Source organism: Lycorma delicatula, chromosome 9 (assembly GCF_047948215.1).
Source record: "Lycorma delicatula isolate Av1 chromosome 9, ASM4794821v1, whole genome shotgun sequence".
NCBI lineage: Eukaryota > Metazoa > Arthropoda > Insecta > Hemiptera > Fulgoridae > Lycorma > Lycorma delicatula.
In genome coordinates this window covers 38,916,354-38,942,898 of record NC_134463.1, presented here as the reverse complement: position 1 = coordinate 38,942,898, position 26,545 = coordinate 38,916,354, and the positions used below count along the sequence as shown (strand labels likewise).

General features: G+C 27.0%; 1 protein-coding gene across 1 annotated transcript in view; it reads left to right on the top strand.

Moving 5' to 3' along the window:
* The window catches only part of LOC142330178 (uncharacterized), a 57,565-nt gene extending 36,265 nt beyond the window's left edge, over positions 1–21,300 (top strand). The window contains exons 2-3 of the mRNA XM_075375285.1: positions 3,414–3,762; positions 20,783–21,300. Of these exons, the coding sequence (XP_075231400.1) occupies positions 3,420–3,762; positions 20,783–20,787 (348 nt within the window). The 5' untranslated portion in view covers positions 3,414–3,419 and the 3' untranslated portion in view covers positions 20,788–21,300. The remainder of the gene's footprint in view (positions 1–3,413; positions 3,763–20,782) is intronic.
* Positions 21,301–26,545: the final 5,245 nt, after the last annotated feature.

The following is a 26,545-nucleotide window of genomic DNA, read 5'->3' as shown; positions in this document are numbered from 1 at the left end:
AATAGAGGTCGACCTATATATGAGGTCGATTTATATGCGGGACTAACTTACATTTGAATTCGACCGGCCTTTTAAATTGTATCGTAATTTATTATTTTTATTTCTACAGTATATTCATGATGTGGGACTTATTACATTTTATATTCATATTAATAACAATTGTTATTATTATTATTATTATTACTACATACTATTACTAATAAAAGTACCTATTAATGAAAAAGTTTGGATAGATGAGTCTTTGATCAAAGATTGACTTAAAGGCTTAAAACGGTCTGGTCCAGAAAATGTTTGAAAACAGCGATTCATATTAATATTAGATCTTAAAAAGACTAAACACGGATTTAGTTATAGTACCTGGTGGTATGATTTTACAGTTACAGGTTTTCGATGTAGTTCTGAACAAGACTTTAAAAGATAATCTTAAAAAATTAAAATTTTTGGATGCGAAGAAATAACTCCTACTAGAAAAATAAAGAAACTTCAGTGAACTTATTATGTGAGTGGATTATTAAGTTGTGAAATTCGATAACAACAGATATAGCATTAGACAAGGATTTAAAAAATATTGCATTAGTAATCCATTACATGGAACTGAAAAAGTTATTATGTGGGAGGAAGAATCAAATAATGGAAAGATTTTATTTTAGATGGCAGTGGTTATGACGCTAATTCAAGTGCTGATGAGTTGCGAGTGAATTTCTCACGCAATTTTTTTCCGTGAAAATAAATGTAGAAAATCAATTTAAATAAAAATTTTTAAGTTGTAATATTTCTTACTAAAACTCTTTTACACAATTTTACACATTTTTCTTATGACGCTTAAATATAAAATTTAAACAAGTATAACATTATATAATATTACTAGCTGTACCCGCCGCGCTTCGCTGTGGCATATTGTGGTTGCATGGATGAGAAATGAGAAACAAAACAAAGCATACGTTTCATAGAAGTTTAATTTTGCAATGCTTGTGGATATACAATATTTTTTTGTTTTTCCACTGTCTGCGTAGATATAAAGGCTATCTGGTTTGCCGACTCGGGAACACGCACATACAGTTGTCCATGTGAGAAGCAATCCGCCTCACTCTAAACCACACAATTCTAAAGATTGACCTTGAGCTTTATTGATTGTGATTGCAAATGCCAATCGAATTGGGAATTGCAATCTTTTAAATTGAAATGGTGTATCGGTCGGGATCATGGGTATTCGAGGAATGAGGACATCTTTACCTTTGAAAGGCCCTGTTAAAATCGTTGCTTCCACTACGTTATTCATCAATTTTTTAACTGCAAGTCGCGTGCCGTTGCAGAGTTTTGGCTGATTAATATTCCGCAACAGGATAATTGGCACACCTATTTTCAATTTTAATATGTGTGGTGGCATCCCTGGCAGATCAAGTGAGTTTAAAAATTCCGTTGGATAATTAACTACTTCATCTGCTTCCACAACGGTGTCTATCGACTTATGTGTAATTTCCTCACTTTGAATGCTGGATTGAATAACATTATTAAGTTGATAGACATCTTTATTCTTTGCGACAAGGATAGCTCGTTCACCGAGCCGATCGTGATTTCTATGATTAATCTGAATATCAGGAAATACTTTTTCGATCAGTTCTTCTTTCGATGTTAATAAATTATAAAAATTATCAGGAAATGATATTCGTCTAGACGTCTCATCGACTGGCAGCTGTCCGTTTCCAATGTCCAGTAACTGTCGTGAGAATACCTCAGCTGATGGATCATTCTGCAACTGGACACGCATATTCGTAGTCAACTGCAATGTACGTACGTGTCGCCACAGTGTTGAATATTTCAGGCAAGCATTTATTTCGTCTGCTGGTGTCGATCGAGAAATTACAGGCAATGTTTGCCTAAAATCTCCTGCGAGCAATATCAAAGCATTCCCGAACGGTAGAACCTTTCCACGCAAATCTCGTAACGATCGATCAAGAGCTTTAAGTGATTTTTTATGTGCCATCGTGCATTCATCCCAAACAATGAGTTTACAGTTTTGTAATATTTTTCCCATACAGGATGCTTTGGAAATATTGCACGTGGGAATCTCGATGATTTGCATGTTTAATGGCAACTTCAGAGCTGAATGCGCAGTCCTTCCACCTGGTAACAATGTCGCAGCTATTCCAGACGAAGCAAGAGCTAAGGCTATGTCATTTTTTGATCGAACCTTTGCTAGAATCAATCTAATGAGGAATGTTTTCCCAGTTCCTCCTGGCGCATCCAAGAAGAAGGTCCCCCCAACTCCGTCATTTATCATGTGCATTATGCGATCATAAATGCCTTTCTGTTCACGCGTTAATTTGGGAATGTTTGATTGGACATATGACTGAAGATCACCAATGTTGTAACTCTGTTCACGGCGTAAATCCACATCAAATGAAGCAATCCCAGCTAGGGTGGGTGCTGGCATTCCCAATCACTAAGAACTTTATTTGCATTAGCTAAGCACTTGTCTTCAATATTTATCAATGCTTCGTTGTAAATGCCTTCTGTAAATTCAGACAAAAGTGAATATTTAACCTAACAAAGGATTTTTGGTCATTATGTAGGGATATTATTTTCTGTGTATCTGGTTATTTCGACTTTTCTTGTATGCATAGTCTTAAGTCTATCTGGGCTATAAGAAAGTTTGGTGTTTTAATTTATTTACTGTAAGTCATCCTTCTTGGTGGCTTTTCTTTTTGTTTTGGTGTTTTTTTTTTTTTAATAAATACAGATGTTTTAGCTTTTAAATATAATTCAAAGAAATTTGTTACTTAATCAGATGTGATTTTGTTTACATTGGTAACGGCCATACGGGATCTTTGTGATTGGTCGTTGTGTTTGACAGCGGCCATCTTACATTGATCTGATTGGTTTTCCTTTTTTTACATTTCCATCTGATTTATTAGCCTCTTATTTATTAAAAAACTGTACAAATTAAAAATAGATAGATCGATTTATTAAAAATAGATGAAAACAATCTTTGATGCGGGTTATATATCGTGCTAAAATTTTTTTTATCGTGCTTTTTTTTATATACTGATTAACATACAGAATGTTTCTGAAATGGTGGACTGGCTATACCTTTTTCGGATTCTACTTGTAAAAATAAACAAAAAATATCCTTAGGAAAATCCTTAGAATAATGGTCATTTCTCCTTCGTTCTTATATTCGTTATATAATACTCCTTATATTTCCTTGTAAGTCTCTCATTGGATGTTTGTTATTTTTGAGAATGATTTCCCCATTGACGATTGTTGGAAGCGACCTGTGGTAAAAATCACAATTATATTAAATTTTATATATAACCTGAATTTTTTTTTTTATAACAATAAGTAATGCAGTATATACATTGACAGTTTATGTTTCTTTTAATAAAATTAAGAACACTTCTTTTTTTTTACAGGAAGGGATGACGCGTTGGCTTTTACTTTTTTGCCTAACGATAGTGGCAGTATCAGGATCTCCAGTATCTAGTCCGAACTCGGCTGTTTCTTCTAGACAAGCAGTCGTACCAGCAGCAGCGGCGCAAGCAGAAACACCAGTAGCAGCGCCAGGACAAGCGCCTGCTGCCTCTTCAGAAGATGATGACGATGACGATGACGATGATGATGACGATGACGTTGACTTAGATATTACAGAAGACGATGACGACGACGATGATGATGATGAAGGTACAGCCAGTGATGATGATGATGACGATGACGACGATGAAGAAGATTATTTTGAAAGATTCTTTGATGACATCTTAGGAGGTAAATTTCCATTAAAGCTTACCAATCAATTAGATTAATAAACACTTCGCACAACGTTTTCCACTTTACGCTTTTATGTGCACAAACATGAAACTAATAATTTGTTTATAATCTATCAAAAAACTGATGAACCGATGAAAATTTATTCTCAAAATATAGTAATCATAAATATAAATATATAATTTATTTTGAATTAATTTATTTATTGAGAAAAGGCGAGATAAATTTAAATAAAATATAATAATTTAAAATATATATGAAAAACATTTTTTCAGTTTTTTTCAAAATTTAGTTTTTAAATATTGTTCATGAATAATTATTACTTTAATTTCATTTTTCTTGAAGAGGTTAGAAAATCAGTTTATCTTGTTAACAAATTGTAATTTGACCTTTTCATTATTTTTCATTTAATATGATTTTATTTTTGTCAAATTTTTAGTAAAATATCTTACTTCAATAACAAAATTCCAGTTTGTTTTTATTTTTAAATACAATTGTATTAACAGAATGGAATATAAGATTGGAAAGTGTTTTTTTTTTTTAATTTTCAATTTTATATTTTTTTAAGTTTATAAGTGAGTGAATTATATTTATCTAGAGATGTAAAAATTAGAATTAGGAACGTGATGAATATTTTAATTAATTAAAACCTTCCAGTATTAAAGTTTTATTTCTCTTCTAAAAATTACAAGTTAAATAAATTAGAATATTTTTTACCCTTTTCAAATCGTCTAATTTATTTATTTTTTTTAATTAAAATTTTTATGATCCTATTTCAAGTTATATTCTAATCATTCGACTTACTTATAGCCTCAATATGGAAGCTAATTGTAAATAAAAAGAATTTAGCAAAAAAATAAAAATAAATTAAATCATAATTAAATTTTAAAAGATTTATCGATACTTCAAATATTTGAACATTTCAATAATTTGTGAATATTTCAAATATACGGGAAAAAGGAAAGGTTCATCAATTCTTTATAGATTTATAGTTTTAATTTAATGAAAATTTCTGTATTTTATTATAAAATTAAAAAAAAAAAATATTTTTTAAATTATATCTATAATTTAAAAAAAAAATTGTTATTGAGCTGATTTCAGGAAAAATATAATCAGGAATAACAGGACTATAAATTTTAACGAGGAGATATCAAAATAAGCATTTTTTTTTTTTTTAATTGCAGTGCTTAACAATAAATTATGTTTATAAAGCTAATTTTTATTTAAATTGTAATTTAAATAAATTAAATAATGTACTTAAATACTCATTTCATTTTTTATTTTATATAAAAATGTATCTTTTCCCCCTTTTTTTAATTAAAAAACAAAGAAAAATTAATATTTTGACTATATATGTTAATGTGAAAGACCGAAATTAGAGAACGCCAACATTTTCCGGTGAATTTCGACACATATAAAATACGTAGCTGAAAGACTGAAATATTTGCTTATTCGGACCTCTCCGGTATATGTCGACAAACACAGATAAGCTGTGGTGGGAGTCGAACGATATTTTTTTATTTTTTTTTTTTTAACCTTCGGGACCACTATTAGGTATTGCTTTAGAGGATGAGATGAATGACAAATAGTGTGTGAAAATGTCATGCCTGATCGGTATTCGAACCCGGGATCTCCAGATGAAAATCCCGGGTTCGAATTTTAGTTTAATGTAAACCAAACATAACTTACCCTCGCTAATCTCGTTTAATTAACGTTAAGTATTCAAATTACATATGTTATTCTCCAACACTGGAGGTGATTAATCAAATTCATCGCATTTATTAAACAAATTTAATCAAATTTTCTGCGTTTTATAAATTGAAAGGGCTAATCAAAATATACAGATTGTATTAACTGGGTGGATGAACGATAACGATACAAATAAATGATAGATGTTTTGCCCTTTTTTTCAATTTTTTTATAAAAATATTTTTATTCAACTTTCACCATCAGTGAATCACCATCATCCATTCATGCTGAATGCGGTGAATTTGATTAATCGCCTCCAATGTTGGAGAATAACATATATAATTTTTAAATTTAAGGTTAATTAGATGAGGTTAGCGAGCGTAGGTTATGTTTGGCTTTTAATTTAAACTTCCTTTTTTTAAGAGGGTTTCTTGTATTATATTCTTATATTTTAAGAGGGTTTCTTATATTTATCTTAGAGATTGGTATTGGGCGTTTTTTTTTTAATTTCTAGCTATCGTTTCGACCCCCACCAGAGCTTATTTGTGTTTGTTGACAAATATCGAATAAGCAAATATCTCGGTCTTTCACCGACGTGTTTGGTATATGTCGACATTCACTGGAGAATATCGGTATTTGTCAGATATCGGTCTTTCACGGTAACTTATATATGTACATAAAATTGATTTTTTTAATAATAAATTTTTAATAAATAAAATATTATTTAATTAGTAGATAATATTAACGTTACATCAGTATCTAAATATTAATAAAAAAATAACTAATAATTTTTTCTATTTACAACATTATTTTTAATAAAACAATTTATATATAGCATGTTATTGGTTTTGGGTTTATTTAACTTCTCAGTGAATTTATACATAAGCTTTGCATGATTTTTTTTATGTTTGATCAGATAGAATTTTTTATAAAAATGAGTTAATAAAATCCTCATAATTCTTTCTTTTTTTTTGTCAAAATATTAATTAAAATTTTACAACTTTTACTCTAGAAAAATAAATAATATATATAAATATTCAGAATTTTGATTCTTATACAAAATAGATTTTAGTTTTCCCTACTGTTGGTAATATATTTACTTATTTACTGTTTACTTTTTTTTGTACCCTTCCGAGAACAACTTTGGCTTACATTTCTTCATTATATTATTTAGCTAGATCTCCTTGGTGTACTTCTTCCTTATATCAACTTTCCTGTTTATTTTTATGTCACTTATTTCTTTCTATACAACCTAACGAAATCCATTCTTTAAATTTTCTTCTTTCAATCAAATAGTAATACTTTTATTGAAGCTACAATTTACCTTCTTAAAATTTCTTATAAAAAAAAAAACCATCCTCTTTTTAAAACGATATTAATTTGCCTTCCATTCAATTTAATATTTCTTTGTTACTTCCATAAATGTATCCTTAACGAAGAATGAAAGATTTTAATTGTATTATTTAAAAAATGTTAGAAAATGTTACATCATCCTGGATTCATATCTACCCATATTAGAATTGTAAAGATTTTTTCTGAATGTTATCTTTTATTTTTTTGTTAGTATAAAGTTTTTTATTACAAAATATTAAATTATTAAGCAGTTTTAAGTGAAAAAATCTAGTTCATATTTATAACAATATCATCAGCGGTAAAATTAATTGAAACTATGACAAATTAATTAATTCTCTGGGTTTCTTAAATTATTTTTAATATCTTTCATATAATCTTATACAGTATCTACTTTTAGATGAATTATTTCAATACAATCTAGAATACTCTATTTTTTCATCGTTTCCTACGAAATTAGGGAGTAGCTTCTTTTAAATTTATGTAAATGACAGGTTCGATTTATTTATTGTCTCTTTGATTCAAAGAAACGGGAAATTTTGAAAGTTGTATTGGTAGCTGTGGGCGTTTGGTACCACTTGATAAGTGGTGCCAGCCTCTCTAACCTAACCTGCCAATTAGTTGTCATGGATCCTTGGAGTGGTGCGCAACGTGCATTTGCTACCAAAGCGTTTTACAAAAACAATGACAGTGTGGAGGGAGCGCGTAGAGAATTTCGCTGTCATTTTAATCTGGGACGGCACGACCGTGTTCCATCAGCTCAGGCAATTAAAACATAGATATCTAATTTTGAGGAAACTGGTTCGGCAATGAAAAAGAAACCTCCAGGCCACGAGGGAACCGTCCGTACACCACAGAATGTTCAAGCTTTACAAGATGCTGTCACACGAAGTCCACATCGGTCAATCCGTCGTCTCTCAGCATCTTTACAATTGCATAGTTCAAGTGTTCGACGAATGTTGGTGAAGGACTTGCAATTCCATCCATACAAGTTGCAGATCGTCCAGGAACTGAAACCGAACGATTCAGTTGTGCGAGCACAATTCTGTAATGTAATGCTTCAGAAGATAAATGATAACGAAGAGTTTTGTTCACGAACTGTGGATGTCAGACGAAGCACATTTGCGCATTTCCACCTCAGTGGATTTGTTAACAATCAAAATTTTAGATACTGGGCACAAGAAAATCCTACGCAGCTACACCAACGTCCGTTGCACAGCCAGAAAGTGCACACCGTGTGGTGTGCTATGTCATCTTACGGTGTTATAGGCCCTTATTTTTTTGAGGATGACAACGGTCATGCGATTACAGTGACGTCGGCTCGTTACGTAGCCATGCTTGAAACTTTTGTTGTGGAACAACAAAAGAGATTTCCACCAATTCTTAACACAGCCTGGTTTCAACAAGACGGAGCAACGTCACATACTGCACGAATATCGATAGCAGCTGTACGCCGATTGTTTGGACAACGTGTCATTTCACGAAATGGTGACATTAGATGGCCTCCCAGATCGCCTGATCTCTCAGCTTGCGATTACTTTTCGTGGGGTCACCTTGAAAGCAAAGTGTTCCACAGTAGACCAGCTACAACGGAAGAACTGAAGGCAAAGATCCGAGAAGCAATTGCGGAAATTCCAGTTGAGATGTTACGTCAAACCATGAACAATTTAACGAAGAGACTTCGTGAGTGTTTACGTAGAAGAGGAGATCACCTGCAAGATGTTATCTTTAAAAAATAAACTAAAATGTATGTATTCTAAAATGGCAACATTTCTACAATTACATGAAATAAAATTCATTTTCTAAAAAAAATGTTTCATTAAAGTTATTTAATTTTTAAAATTTCCCGTTTCTTTGAATCACCTGTATCAGTGCATTGTTACAGTGGATAATATTCATTATTATAATTTTTATTATTATAATATATATATATTATTTTTATGATGTATCAGACACTATTGAAATCCTTATTTTTACGTAGATTTTTTTTATCATAATAGAAAATTTTATACCAGAGAAAAACAAGTATTCTCTACTCTTCAGAAATAATTTTAGCAAAAATCTTTTATAATTACAGGCTCTGAGGATGCTTTTGTATTTAAACTTTTATTGTAAAACAGTAATTAACCGACCTCTATGGCTGAGTAGGTAACGTTCCCGCATTTCGTGAGGAGGTCCCGGGTTCAACTCAGACGCGGTATCTTTTAATACAAATTTTAACCAGGCTAATGACCGGTTGACGCCTACTCTTTCTGCAATTATGAGAATTTTATACAAATTTTTAAATAATTTATCCGTAATATAATAGTAATAATTACATTTTTCATTTTTAACGACTGACTATTAAAATCTTCCTGAAAAATAAATCATAATTTTATAGAAAAAATGTACCAATTGTAAAAGTGTGTTTAGTGTTACATTTCTATTTAATCTGGAGTAAGTGCAATTTTTTTTTTCAAAAATATTAATTTTGAATATGAATTGTCTCTTGGTCAATAGTAGACATGGCTTTTACTTCTCAACTGCAAATTTCGTAAATCATAATTTCTCTTATGCTCTCTTCCTATGTTCTCATAGACCTACTCCTTTCCTATTTTCTTCCTAACCGATCATATTAATCAATTTTATGAAAATTTTCTAATTCAATCCTAATTATATATATACAAAACACCTCAACTAAATCCTTTTAATACTCGTACTCTTTTTAAATACAACAAATTTCAAAGTATTTAAAATATTTGTTTTTAATATTTATTGATTTTCATTCTGTAAATTAAATTTACAATAAATACAAGAAGGTATGATAAAATTATTCATAAATAATAGCTAAAATTCTTTTAAAAATTCTAAGATTCTTTTTTCTTAAAAATCAAATTTTTTCTAATTAAAGTATTAAATTTGTGTTTTTTTTTTTTAAATTAAGTTTACATAAATCCACTGGGTTGTCTAAAGGTAAACTCGTCGTCATAAATCAGCTGATTTCGAAGTTGTAAGGTTCGAATCCTAGTAAAGGTAATTGCCTTTATTCGGATTTGAATACCAAATCGTGGATACCGGTATTCTTTGATGGTTGGGTTTCAGTTAACTACACTCAGACCAGTCCCAGTAACTGGTCAGCCTGGATTTCTTCAAGATTTTACATTTACTGGCACATTTACATTACACTGATAAGCCGCTAATGACTTTAACTGTTGTTGAACATATAAATAAACGTATTAAAAAAAGTTCACTTAGTAATAAAAGAGTATTTAATTCTGAATAATTTTAATATATTAAAGTACATTTTTTTTTTACATTTTTACTCTTCATTCCCAAATAAGGAAACATATAAAAAAATAAATTATGAAAACGGGAATTTAAAATCGAGAAAAATATTAATTTTTTTTTTAATAAACTTTATTTCTCACTAAAATCGTTCATATTTTGACTAAAAGATAAGATTTTTTTATGAAAAATACAGTGAAATTCTACAATTTATTTTATTAATTTTTCATTGAGTAAAAGTTGTAATAACTATAATCCCAAGAAATAGAAATTTATTTTTTTACAAGCTATTTTTAACTGAAAACATTTTTTATGTACTAGTACACAAAAATTATTATTCATTTATTAAAAAAATATTATATAATACAGTTTTATTATTATTTTCTTAAATGTTTACAATAAATTGTCTGTATGTTTTTTTTTAACACAAACATATTTGTTTTGCATTGCAACTAACAATTTTATGTGTTCAAATAAAAATATTTACTAATGTGGTATGTGGCAAATAATCTTGTCTAAATCTTTCATTATGCTTTTTTACACAAAAATAAAAATAAATTGTAAATAATTAATATATTTACCAACTTATATGTTATTTACTAATTATTACACAAAAATGACCACTCTCTGTATCAAATGAACAAATATTATGTTACAATTACTTATTGAATAATAATAAATTTAAATATAGTATATGTAATACAACATCATATTTTTTATGATATAATAATGTAGCCTTATAAAGTTTTTCTAAATATTTTCATCACTTAGACATTAATGGGGGACCATTTGTTTTTCCCTTTAAATATATTGTATGAGTGCTCACGTAAGTTATACGTAATTAAATTATTCTTTGTATTTAATTACGTTATTAGTTAATAGTAAAACAATAAAATAAAAACTGAAAAATAAAACAGTATTACAACAACGACCTTTAAAAAACTAATTGGTGACGTCGGTTTCGTGGTGGATATCAATGAAACTTTACGAGGCGGAAAAATACCTTTAAACACGTGTTTCCGCAACATTGGTCATTCGATGAATTTGTAAATAGACAGTCCTTTCTATAAATCGTTCCCAATATAGCCCTCAGCATAATAACGGCTGCAAATTAAAATCAACATTTAGGAAAGACCTATCATTTATTCCAATACATTATGATTGTACAATTATATTTAAAAAAGCTGGGTCTAGCGTTTCAAAATCAACCTGTGGTTGACTTTTAGTTATTTCATGACAAAATCAACCACAGGTTGACTTTGTCATATAATCCTTTCACATATAAATTAACCGCGGACAATCAATCAATAATTAAGGTAAATATAAGAAATTTTTTCAATTACAAAACGTATGAAATATAATTTATGAAGCAATCGTATAATAAAATACATTAAGAAAGAATGTATTTTTATATTAAAAATATATATAGGTATATTATAAAAATGAAAATGAATTATAAAACAGATGATATTTTTTTAATAAATAATGCCTATTCATTTGGATTTATCAGTACTTTATGATTTAAAAACTACCTACGTATTTAATTTTTTTTCTTAATTTAATCTACAAAAATTTTGAATTAAATTTCATCATATTTATTACTGTTAAGAAAATATTAACATAAATTTTAAATATATATATATATATATATATTTATTTTTTAAATAAAATTTAATAATTTTAAAAAAAAATCAATTAAATCAATAACAGATTCGAAAATGTTGAGAATATTTTATTAAAATTACAAAAATGTTTATCCCTAAATGAATTTTCAAAAATTTTAAATTTTAATAAAAAAACGTATCTATACGTAACATGTTTATAAAATACATCAAATATCACTGCAAATTCATGTTAAAAAGAATTAATAACTGAACTTAATAAAAATAAAAATCCTATTTTTAATTTGAATATAATTTTTAGTTAATAATGACTTCTGTTTCTATCGGAGTATGGAAGTAAAGATTAAAAATAATAGTTAACTAATTATTAAACTGCGTAGATTTTAAAAAAATTCATAACTGATTATTGCACTTAAGTGTATCTAATCAGTACATATCCAAGTGCAACTTTGTAATGTTACCAGTTTTTTTTAATAATAATTAACAGATAGTTAATATTGAATTATTAATTTTAATAATATTTATTTATAGTTTTATTTATATAATAATACCTTTTCTTTCATATTAACTATGTAAATTTTATACTAGTCATGATATATATCTTTGCTGATGAATTTTAATTTTAATAGCTCTCTAAATAATTACGGTAAAAAAAAGTGAAGGGTGATGTAATTTTATTTCCTAGTTACTTTGTTTTTAACCTATACAATTTCATTTTATTACTGTAATTTGACTCTAAAAACTAAAGAAAGGTGCCCTTTTAACCAACATGATTTTAACCCTGTATCAAATTCATAAAATTTTTAAAAATATCAGTTATTTATATACTTTTTTCATTGCCCTCCCCAAATTTATTTTTATTTTTATCTATCCGCCATTTTGTAAGTAAATATCTATTTTAGTCAGGGCTGGTTATTATTAATTAAAAAAAAGAAACGTGTTATAAACTTTCTGATAAGTGATATAAGAAATTCTGGGTGTAATTAATGCTATGATTAGGAAAAAGTGAAATAATATTTTTTTAAATTTTTTCCTGCCGGTCTCCGTGGTGCGAGTGATAGCGTCTCGGCCTTTCATTTGGAGGTCCCGGGTTGGAATCCCGGTCAGGCATGACATTTTCCCACACACTACAAATCATTCATCACATATTCTGAAGCAATGCCTAGTGGTGGACTCGGAGGTTTAAAAAAACATTTCCTAATGTGTACATTGCAATCTGTTTTACTAATGAACGATAAGTAAGCAACTCCCCCCCCCCCCAACCCAATGAGATGATATGTAAATGAAGTGTAGTCTTGTATAAACTTAGTGCGACCACTCCTGAGACGAAGGTTAATTGTACCTAACCACCAAAGTTAACCGATCTACTTTCTAGTATTCAAATCCGTATAAAATCAATTAGCTTTTACTAAGATTCGAACCTTAGAACCTTCGACTTTGAAAATCAGCTGTTAAACAACGGATTTGCGATAACGAGTTAACCATTAAACCCAATTAAAGGTGGATGAAATAGTATTTGAGGGGAAAACAAAATTTGTTAAAATAACTGCCACATTAACTGCTGCACACAGAATACTATGTTACATTATACCCTTAATAACTGTTATTTTTAACTATTTTTCTTGTTAAAGTTGAATTATACTGTACATTCTATTATTACAACAAATTTTTTAAACATAATATCTTTATCTGAATATCATTCAGAATGTAAAAATATTTGTTTTATAATTTCTATGTTCAGTGTCTTACTTAGCTTTTTGAATTCATAATAAAAATAAATAATTATTCCGCAATAACATACCTATTTTTTTTTGCTCAAAAACAATTACAATTACAATCGGCTCTCCTGCTGAGCCATAAGTAAGTTTCCTGACAAAACCACGTGATAAGAAGGTCCTTAAGAAACCCCCAAAATAAATAATACACAATAAATAGTTGCAAGCAAACTTAAAGTCAAATATGAAATTTCAAGCTGTAAATCATAAATCATAAACCATTAATTTCAGCACCATATATTCCACAAAACAAACATTAATAACAAATAAAAAAGAAAAAGAAAGAGAAGTAACAAGAAATTAGATACGACACCACTAAACTTGACGGTGTTACGCAGACCCTAACTGTTATGAAGACCCTAAGTCGAGTACATGGGCTCGTTTCAACCCTCGGACGTCTCTGCTGTTATCGAGTAGATTAATTGCAAAGTGGTTTACGTGATTCTCAAGCCTCTGCAGGTATTTGATATTGCGCTGTTGTGCAATCTCACGAACCGACGGGAGCTCCAGATAATCGTGAATCTCATCATTCCGCGTGAACCACGGAGCTTCGGCAATTACCCTCGCTACTTTGTTCTGAAATTGTTGTATAATTTCCACAAGCTATTAAATAAAAAAAATAATGAAAACTGAAGAACTAAAAATGTTCATATTTTTTTTTTAAGAAAAATGAAAAAAGGATAATTATTAGGTAATTTAATAAGACATACTTTAGAATTTTTTTTTCGGGTTTCATAAAAGTGTTAAGTTATATTAAGTTTATAAAATAATTATATTAAATAACAAAAAACATAACAAATAACACATAACAAATATTAAATAACAAAATAACAAATAACAAAAATTGTACAAATCTTTCTAGAATAATATGAAAAAAAAAATTAAACAAGTTTTACTTTCTTTTCTTACTGCCATTTTTTCAGGATACAGAAAGTTAATCAGCTATGTAAAATTTAATATTACTCCTACAATTTATGCAGTGTTTGGGTGCCTATTAGTCTTAACAAAGTGGAGGCCGTTAAAGTTGTCATTTAGCCTACACAGGCACCCGACTGCAACATAAAATGTAAAATTAATATTAAATTTCACATCGCTAACTAGTTTAGTTTATCCTGAAAAAATGCATGTAAGAAAAGAAATAAAATCTTACTTAACTATTTTTTTTTTTGTTTTTCATAATTATTCTACGTAAATGTGTACAATTAGTAATCGGGATTTTTGCTTTTTAATAATTATTTTATTTAGCACTTTTTTTTGTTTCCATAACTTTATCATTCAATAATTATCGAATCATCTAGATACGATGCAGGTACAAGTTTTTTTATTTTTAGAAACACACTATTTAATTAGGAACTTAATGTTAATGAATGAAAATATATATCAGTGGGCTAACCGGTATATATTTCACTTATATCTAGAGAACGATGAACTTTTCCAAAAAAAAATTACAAAAGAGAATATGTTTTTCTTTTTTATCGTTTTATGGAATACCATTATTACAATTTGAAAATAGCGTAACTTTTTAATTTTGTTCCCCAGAGTAGCGTCACCCCCTTTAGATAAGACGGTTTAACATAACTTATATTAATTCCAAACCGAAGACCTGTTATTGCCCAAAAATTGGGTGTAATTGGTTTGATCTGTGAAGCTACTGAAGGGAACAAACATATATAACAATTAAATATACTACCACTTCTCCTAAAGGTGTAGTCGGGTAAAAAATAGTAATAAAGGAGAAGGTTCTTTAGTTTTTTTAAAGATATATTTCAGTTATAAAATGAAATTTCATAGATTAACAGAAATATTAATAAGAAATAAATTATCTTAGATATTTTAATGAGAGGTAATTTAATTAGCATCAAATTTATCAGATAATGTGAAACATAAATGGTGTAATTTGATTAATTTCCTTCAAATATTGTCATATTTTTATTTAACTCATTTATTTTATGTAACAATTAGTTATTATGGAATAAGAAATTATATAAAAATAATTTTATGATAAAAATAATTACAATTATTGTTGATAAAAACTTTACTAAATATTTAAAATAAAAGTAATTTTTATCTTATAAATAATTTATAGAAACAATTAAAAAATTAAATTTAATTAAAAATGTATTATCCACAATAAATTATATTGTACTCTAATATTATTTATAGTAATTTAATCATTAACATTTGCCACATTTGTTGACATTTATCAAATGTCATTAATCAGTAATTTTTAATATTTAGTTATTGTATTAAAAAAAAAAAAAATATATATATATATATACAATAAAAATGATCTGTATATATATATTGAGATTTATAACAATTAAGGTTAAATGTCAAACAATAAATCATTTTATTTAATATACGATTTTATATGATAGATTTAAAAATTATTGCTTACATATCATAATTTTTTTTTAAATAAGAAAAATGAACCGCCTGATGCAAAATTTTATGAATCTATATATATATATATATATGTATTTTTTTATATGATTACATAATGTTCAATTTATTTATACAACAAAAACTGTATAGTCTATATTATAATCAAAATATCTAAATATGTGTCAAAGATTTTAAAATTTATACATTATATATAATTTTTTACAAAAATATTAGTTACAGTTTTAGCTAAATTTATCTTAAAAAAAATATTTTATATTCTTATCATTTTGTGTTATTTTTATTTATTTATTTGTTTGGAATAATTTAGGATATAACAGCTCTTTTTATTTAAATAATAACTTTCAAGTTAGACAAATTATGTAAATGACTTCCATGTTCCCAATCACTAATATTAATTTATTTATAATTAAGCTTGGAAAATATTATATTAAGCTCTCTTAATTTAACTTTCTGTTCATTTAGTACTTAAAAAAACAAAGAATTTTTAAGAATTTAATCCATAGTCACTTAATATGGAAAGAGAAAAAGTTGGTAGAATAAATGGTACGTAACTGGGTGATTGTAAAGGGAAAACATTTAGATTATAAAATAAATGTAGCGGAATGGTATAGTCTCAACCTTTCATCCGGAGGTCCCGGGTTCGAATCGCCGTCAGACATTTTTTTCTATGCTACAAAATTTACATTCCATAAACCGATCCACAAGTTTCCAGCTTATATAATGAATTAATAAAATAAATTAAATTTTTTAATGCCATTAATTACAAATTTAATGGCGTCAATGCCCATTACAAAGAAGTAATCTGACCAAGTTTGGTCAAAATCGATGCAGTTGTTCTGGAGATATAAGGTGATTTATAGGCCAACACCGAACACACACACACACACACACACACACACACACACACACATACGAACATTAACATCCGGTTATTTGGGTTCCTTAGGTCTCAAAACGACAAGATCCGGTGAAAACTGCAACTGCATATGCCCAAATTGGACCGATTACTATACTTTCCCTTCTAGAAGTATAGTGCTACCTAGACGGAAAAGTAAAGCAAAGCTTAAAGAACTAATAAACTATGAAATGTAGCTAGTTCATAGGATTCGTAATATAAACAGTTTACTGGGGTTATGATTGTAATTTTGTCAATCAAAATGAACTCTTACTCAAAATAACCAGTAGAAGATTATAACAGGTCTACCAACAGACTTTTAAATAGTTAAATTTCTCTTCATATATTTTCATCCAAGCTAGGAACCGACCCCAGGATTCAGGATTTTAACCAACATTGCTAACCATTATACCCATCAGACCGATCTTTTTTATTTTAAAAAATTTATAAAAATTTTTTATGGGAATATATATTTTTAAAAAATAATATTAGTGTGGAATTAACATTAAAATCAGAGAATAATTTTTTTTCACAGATAATTACAAAAATAACATTTGTTATTTAAAAATTCCGCTGTGAACATTTAATATTAGTTTTTTCTTACAGAGTATTTTTTTAATATAAAATTATTATGTGCCCTAACAAACTTCAGATCAAATTACAATTATACAATTAGTTTTATTCATTCATAGATAAACCAGTTTTAGAGTAGTATCGAAAGATTTGAGTCTCGAACAATAGAAATAATGTCGCATGAGAAATAAAATCTAGTTAAATATATAGACCTAATCCCGAGTCCCACAACATTAAACAATGAAACAGTAGATTATCATTCAGGAGATAAAAAATTAATCATAACTAGTATAAAAATCTTAAAAAAAAAAAATTAAATTTTCGACCCTCTTTGGGTTAACAGTATAAGATACTGTTTTTTTTCTTTCTAAAAATATCGATGTTTTCATAAAAAGATACTTTTATATAACAGAAAAATCTTATAACTATAATAACATTATACTTCTCTAGTCAATTTTTTTTAGAAACCTGTACGTTGCAATCTTTTCAACTAGTGAACAATACCCAATCCCCCGGGGGCTCAATGATATGATATGTATGACATGTAAATGAGATGTAATTTTGTAAATGCTCTGGCCCACCGTTCCTTAAGCGTATGGTTAATTGAACCCCAACCACCAAAGTACTCCGGTATCCACTGTCTAGTACACAAATCCGTATAAAAGTAATTAGCTTTTACTAGGATTCGAATCTCAAAACTTTCGACTTCGAAAATCAGATGTTAATCAACTGATTTGAGACGACGAGTTAACCAATAGACCAGTCCGGCGGGCTCCTCTAGTTAACGAATTTTAAAATTAAAATTTATTGTAATTAATTTTTTACTAACTGAATTTTTATCGGAAATTAGAAGTAAAAGTACAAGGAGATAAATTATTAAAAATAAATCAAAATTTTAATGTTAGTTATGTAAAAATACAAATATTTTCTTTATTTTTATTAAATTATAAAATAACAAATTAATGTTAACAAGCACGAAATTTATTTATTATTTTTATTAAAACTTATTAAATTATTAACAAACACTAATTTATTCACTCACATAATGTATAAAGTGAAATAATTATATTTCTAGATTAACTCATTTTAAGTTACTTTTTTCCATTTGGCTAACATAATTCAAATCCGATTATTTTATTTTATTTAATTAGTGCCTTATGTGATAATTAATTATTATTAAACAATTATCAATTATTATTTAATATATTAATACATATTCAGTTAAATGTAAATCATATTTAAAATATTGCATGTAAAATAATAGATTCAAATATTTAAAAAAATATTAATATATAATTTAATAACACTGAAATTAAGCACTGGAATAATAAATTGCATAATGAGTTCTGTTTCCAAGCCGAGAAATCCAAAATAAACTTAATCATTTTACTTCAGTTTAAAAACATAGAGATTAATGAAACTACTATTTTGCTTGATTAGCCTTTCATCATGCAGATCCCGAGTTTGAATCCCAGTCAGGAATGGAATATTTTTTTATAAGGTAAAAACCAATTTTCACTCCATATTTCCACATACAAGATTCATGTAGTAAATTAATGATAACAAAAAGTTTGGAGAAAAAACAACCTTAAAACTTTTTTTAAGAAATCATTTGTAAAGGAAAAAGACAAATGAAGAAAAATCTATATTTTTTAACCTTTATTCACAATCTAGATTACTCTTAAATCATTATGATACTGAGAACAACAAAATTATTGAATACTCATCGATACATGAGATGGCGTAAAAATATAACCAAAATACACTAGTATTCTTTCACGGTAACATTTTAGAAAGTAATAAAATAAAATAGAAAAATTCATTAAATTATTTTTTCAAATGGTAATTAGTGGACTTAATTCACTGGAAATCCAATAATAAAACCTGCAAAAAAATTCTCTAAAACTAGATGTATTATTATAAAAAATTAAAAATAACGCTAGATATTGAACAGAAGCATTTAATAATAAACTCCATTGATAATCGAAATATTCAGATATAAATCCTTTACAGCAACATCTTTTAAAATATAGCAAGTGTTCATAAGTACATCACTGAAAATCATATGGAATAAATAGAAGACTCTTTCTGATTCAAATTACATTAGCGATCGATCTTCCGTGAAAATTGAATGATACTAAGGAAAGAACCATTAATTAACCCAGATTTTTCAAGTAAATTTCTTTTCACCCAAATATCTAAATATTAACTCTCTTTTATTATATCTATACAGCGTGTCCCATGAAGAGATTTTGATTTTGATTTTGTATCACTCGCTCATTCCCCCATCGATTCTATTGAAACTTTACAGACCTTTTAAAAAAGGTTCTAAAAGTGTTCTATAAAAATTTCAACCTTCTAGAATTTAGAGAAACAAAATGGCAGCTTTAAAATAAAAACATAAATCTCAGATAAATCATATTTTTTATTCATTACAGACAAAATAGCTGGTAAAAATGATTAAAAACAGTAGGTCATTAAAATTAGAATAATTTAAAATAATATAATATTATATAATATTGTTTTATTCATATTGAACAGCTGTTTAACAATACATTATCTGTTTTAATCTTTTTTACCAGCTATTTTATAATGAATACAAAATGTGGTTTATCTGAAATTGATGTTTTTATTTGAATACCGCCATTTTGTTTCTATAAATCCTAGAAAATTTTTAGAACCGTTGTTAAAAGGTCTGTAAAGTTTCAATAGAATTGGTGGGGAAATGAGCGAGTGGTACTAAATAAAAAGCGTATACCTCTTCGTAAGACACGCTGTATATATATATATATATATATATATATATATACACACACACACACACACTTTAAATTTCTTTACAGTCAACTAATGATTGTTTAATAACTGATATACGATTTAAGCTTTGAATTACGATTGTAAACGGAATTTGAACTTAATATTTTATTCTGATTTACCTCAAAAATTTTAATAGATTCTGATTTCCAAAGGATCCTAAGTAAGCTATAAAGCTACTAGCTTCTAGAAGGATGCTATAGAAAGCATCCTTCTCTCCAACACCTGTCAACTGAAAAAAATAATAATCTATTAAAGATTATCTTAAATAATTATATTCTATACATTCGGAATTATTTAATATATCAGAAGATTTAGTTCACGAAGAATGTTTGATTAATAAAATAATTAACGACGCAGTTTTTTTCTTATATTCCGGCTTGCCTAACAGAACAGTAATAATAAATCATATTTTTTTCTGAATTATCGTTAATTAATTCAACAAATTAACTTATTTAAATATAAACTATTTATATTATTATTATCATCATCATCATTCAAATTACTTTTAGTAGTTTAAAAATAAATAAAATAACAAAGATTTCAACAATAACAATAATATTAATTTATATTGTTATTATAAAATTATTGTTATTTCATAACTTATTACTGTATCGTTCTTTTGGTTTTAGCATGAAGAGCAGACGTGTGACGTGCCTTCTACGATCTTAGATCAATAAAAAAATATTAAAAAAAAACGAATACAAATACAAAAATATAATAAAAAATATATATATTTATATATCTATGTGCTATTTGATGAGCTCAGGTGTGCCTTCAAGTGCGAGGCTTTGTACCAAAGACTTAAAACTCCAACTTCTTCTTCTTCTTCTTCCAAATGTTGTTCTACTTCTATACATATATATATATATAATATTTAATATTATATAGTGCCTCAATAATATTTTCAAATTACAAGATCTACAACAAGCCATGTTGTGAGAAACTGTACGATGAAACAAAAATTGACCAGTAGTCGATGTATAATAATATGTAATTAATTCTTATTCTATGTTCAGTTTATTGAGTGTTTATTTATTTGTAATTTATTGAGAGTTAAGTGTAAATGTTAAGTGAGATTGAATGTAATTTATTTATTTTTTTTTTAATATTTATTGATGAATAAAATGAAATCGATTTTTTAATTTAATTTTAATGTGTTTGAAAATATTATTGACACCTTTTTTCAAATGTTGAAAGTAGTTGTTTCATTCATTACGCTTATAAAGTTTTTTTAGATAAAAATAAAAACCAGTTTTCAATCTAAAACATAATTTTTTTTATTTTTTATTCTGTAACTTTACTATTCAATCTATTCGTAAATATTCGATTTTATTAATTTATTAACCAAAAATAGATTTAAAATATATATGCAAATCATAAAATAAAATAATATTATTTAAACCATTACTAAAAATATTTTTATTAACATTAAAATAAATTTTTTAAATTAAACGATTTATGAATTAAAAAATAAATCAATTCAATCTATTTATTTTTTTTCAAAATTTGTATAATAATTACTTATTTTAACCACTTTAGAACTGAAGAATTTATAAACTTATGTTTTATTTATTAAATTTTTACATTTAATATATAAATAAATGTATAAAAAATATGTATAATAACATTTTGTAAATATAAATGTATAATGTGAATATTTGTAAATATGATTCGCCTATATGTTTTTGCATGTAATTGAATTTTTATTCAGCTTTTGTTTAACTATATTCTAATACACTATATTAATAAAATTAAGTAAATTTAAATTAAGATAGTTAAAAAAATAATGATTTCGTTTTCTTAAATTAAATAATATAAAACGATAAGTTTTAATATATTTTTTTAAATTTAAAAATTTTTTTTTTTTTAATTTATTCTAATCTATCATTTAAATTATTTTATAATTCATTTAATTGAGTATCATTAAAAGTTTTTGAAAAATTAATTTTCAATTTCCTGAAAGAATAAGTAAAAGTTAGTTAGTAAAATAATAACTGAAATTCATCTCGTAATTTTTGTTATAAAAGAAATGAAACAACTGCTTATTTCCTTATTATTTTCCTATCAGATGCAATCCTTAGTTTATAAGGTCATACATAATACATCGCTTATATATATCACAACGAACATATAAATAAAATAGAATGTATTTCATAACATTAAAATATGATACACAAATTATATTTTTAATTTTCATTTTAAATTTCGGTAAAATTTTATATTTATCGTGTAAATGAGAAAGTTTAAACAATAACTAATTTTATATTAAAAAAACAGAAATATAATTCAAAATTCTTATCCTTCCATAATGGAGCAAACATTTTTTCTTTTGGGGTTTATCACTAAAGACACTAATGTCTTTAATGTCTAATGTCTTTTGGGGTTTATCACTAAAGACTAATATTAATCCCCTTTGATTAATTAAACGTTATTTTTAAATAAAGAAGGGTAGTTGAGTGAAGGTGTTTTTATGTAATACTTGTTGCATATTTTATGCTTTCATTGTGCAATTGTTGATATATTTCAAAGGAAAAAAATTTTACCTATGTATGGCGCGCTTATGTAATCATATGAAATTACTGATTAGTAAAAAATATACCAAGCCAAAGCCAGGACTCGAATTGAAGACCTTTGATTTGACCTTATTATTATCATCTGGTATTAAGTTACCTAATATTTTGTTCCAAAATTACTTTCATTAGTAAATTTTTTTAATTAATTTTTTTTTATCTATTCATACAATAGTAACAAAAGACTGGTGTATAACAATAGTAATGGTAATGAATTTTATAACTTGTGAAAATTGTTCATACCTGACGGGGATTCGAACCTCAAAATACTTGATGAAAGGAAAAGACGTTACCACTCAATACTTAGATTGGCATTTATATAATAAGACCTTTATTATTCGTGCAATAATTTGAAAAATTATGCAATATAGTTAAATATTAACATTCTAAATTCACAGATAAAATGTAAGGCGAAAGTCCTTGTGAATTTTACATCGATATGTGTATCTTCAGTATATATCCACGTAGCTACTAAACGGATGGACAAAATTTGACACTATGACAAATCATTCTCAATTTAAGATTCATTAAACTGAATTTTTTAATAAAAAAGGAACCGATTTATCCCAAGTTGAAAATTAAGTTAAAACAATGTTATGGCTGTGTTTAATGGGAAATAATGTAATATTAACAACCAGCATAATTAATTTCCTTTAAAATTTGTTTAAAAGCTCCAATATTATATTTAATATATTAAACTATTTTTAGTAGTTTTCTTAAATAAAATATATTGCACCTGGTTCTTAGTTAATATTGAATACATTTAATCTGTACCAATTATTAAATTGAAAAGCCACAAACGTTATACATATTATATAAAAAAGACTTTCAAACCAGTAAACTTACGGATTGCCAGGTAAAAATGGGTTTCAATTAACCATAAATCTCAGGAATGGTCGAACTGAGACTGTACAAGACTACACTTCATTTACACTCATACATATCATCCTCATTCATCCTCTGAGGTATTATCTGAAAGGTAGTTACCGGAGGCTAAACAGGAAAAAGAAAGAAAAGTTAAAAAAATAACTATAACTATAAAATAATATAATTAGAATAAAGCTAAAAACTTAATAAAAAGTATAAAACAGAATTATCTAAAAGTAATTCACCCATTTTTTTTTTTTTTTTACTTAAATACAAAACTTTATTCGTTCTATGACATGAACATTACTTCTTATGGCAAAACATAATTCAGGTTCATAAGAAGGTGCCAGATCAAAAATTCTTTGATTAATTAGTTTAATTTTTAATGATTTAGGTATTAATTCTTTTAAACTTAATTTTTAATATTTCGACAGAGGATTTTATTTTTAAATTGAAATTAAGAATCACTATTAATCTTTAAAAATCATTGTAATATTTAATATATGCATAGTAGGCTACGTATAATTGTATAATTTCCACCATTGTATACAGAGCGTTTCTAAAATGGTGGGCTGGTTATACTTTTTCGGATTCTACTTGTAATACTAAACAAAAAAAATTCCTTAGGAAAAATGTCAATTTCTCTTTCGTTCTTCCACTGTCCGCCATTTTGTTATTTTTATATAAAAATTTATATCTCAAGTTTGGACAGACGAATTACGTTAATATTTAGTAAGCGTGTTGGTAATAAAGTTTTAAAATTAGCTAAGAACATTTTATTTTTGAAAATCGGTTAACAAACAGCCGAGTTATGGGAGAAAATTGTTGTTGTAATTATGTGTCTGTTTTCATATCCTCCACTTTACGATCAGTTCGATGAAATATTAATTATTCTTATTTATTCTTAATTCTAGTATTGTAAATTTGTATCAAATTAAGTAATAATTTTTCACAATAATAGACCTAATAATTATGACACAATATTACAACATTAATATTCTCTCATAACTCGACAATTTGCTAACCGATTTAAAAAAAAGTAATTTTATTCAAAACAAAAGGCTTAATATTTTAGCAAAATTTGAAATTTTGAAAAACTAATATTTACGGAGATATAACGGGTTGAAAAATAAACATGACAGTCATTCTGTAATTTTCGAAGGTATTTAAGTCCTGATTTTTTGCTAATTTTAAAACTTTATTACAAAGACGCTTAACAAATATTAATGTGATTCCTCTATCCGAACTTGAGAAATAAATTTTTATATAAAAATAACAAAATGACGGACAGGGAGAGAACGAAAGAAAAATTGCCATTTTTCCTAAGGATATTTTTTTTTTAGTTTTACAAGTAGAATCCCAAAAAGTAGGCCAGCTCACCATTTTAGAAACACTTTGTATAGTGCTTTTTATGAATAATAAATACAAAGCAGTTTGATAAGTAAAGTAAATAACGCATAGATGGCAGCACTATTAACCACATATTTCTTTGTCAGCTGTTTACTTCTATTGTGGAAATATTAAAATATAAAATACAAGTTCAGTATATTACTCTGTGTTTAGCTAAAGAAGATGCTCTTAATTATTTTGGTAAAATAGGGAAAAAGGAAGTTTTTGTAATCATAAAATGTTTCTTTTTATCAGGAAAATGGCTATCTGAATAAAAAATAAGTTAGATATAGTTCTTGGATAATCTGTGGATTCATTTGAAACGATTTACACAATTTGAGTTGGTGAATTCAAAACGTGGTCGCACAAACTATAAATCAAACACGGTAATGGACCCCTAAATGAGGAAAAAAATCGAAGAATTTTTCACAGAAATTGGTGAAATCATTTTGGTAGACCATACATTGAAAGTCAGAGGAATAGGTGCACTATGTCTTTCAGCTAATTTGATACTCGTATAAAGAAGCTTTGTAAGTGATTACATCTGTTCACATTCGACCAAAACTTATTCAAATGGTTGTTTCATCCGAGTATTTCAAAGCGAACCCAAAATGAAATTTTACCCGATTTATAACCATTAATAAAAGCCGGATTCATTATTAAAACCTTAGACACATTGGTTTATTAACTTAGACAAATAAACAATAAAAATAAAAGACAAAGAAGCAAATTTGGTCAAAATTTAAGTTAGTGATCTCTGATGGAAAGTTCATCCTGTTGGAAACATCGCCACTGTTTTACCCTTATATAAGGCAAAACAAATTTGTGGTAAGTATTACACTGCTTTTTTGCAACATCTGATCAATGAAACGAACAAAAACCAGATTGTAATTGACCAACAACGTATTATTTCATCAAGACAATGCACCGATTCATACTTCAGCAATTGTATATCCAAATTGAATGAATTGAGGTACGAATTGCCACCTCAGCTTCCTTACTCGTCATCCTAAGAATTTAATCTATTATTGAACCTAAATAAATGGCCTGAAAAAAATGTTGAATCAATTAAAAGAATCGATTGCTGCGAATGATTATTTTGAAGAGATGAACAAATCGTTCTATAAAAATAATGGTGTAATGATTTTAGAACATCGTTGAGCTAAATGCGTCAAACATAATAACTATTATTTTATTTATCAAACTATCATTGTACAAGAAAGATAGATAGATTTCTACATAACGATAAATTACCGCGATGTTTACAAGAAAGATAATAGACAAGAAATGATAAAAGAAAATCAAATATATGGAATGTGATAATGTTAAAATTAAAGACCATAAAAAAGAATCAATAAAAAAAGAAATACGATTTTTATGTTAAGTATATTAGGCGAAATTAATCAAAAGTTTAAGATCAACACACTTAACTTTAGCTATCCCTATGATTTACCTGCTACCATGAAATGATCGAGAAATTTTATGAGCCATAAAATCCTCATACACATTTTAACTTGAGTAAATTACTCTCAAAAGTGGGACAGTTCTCAAAAAGATACCCCATCC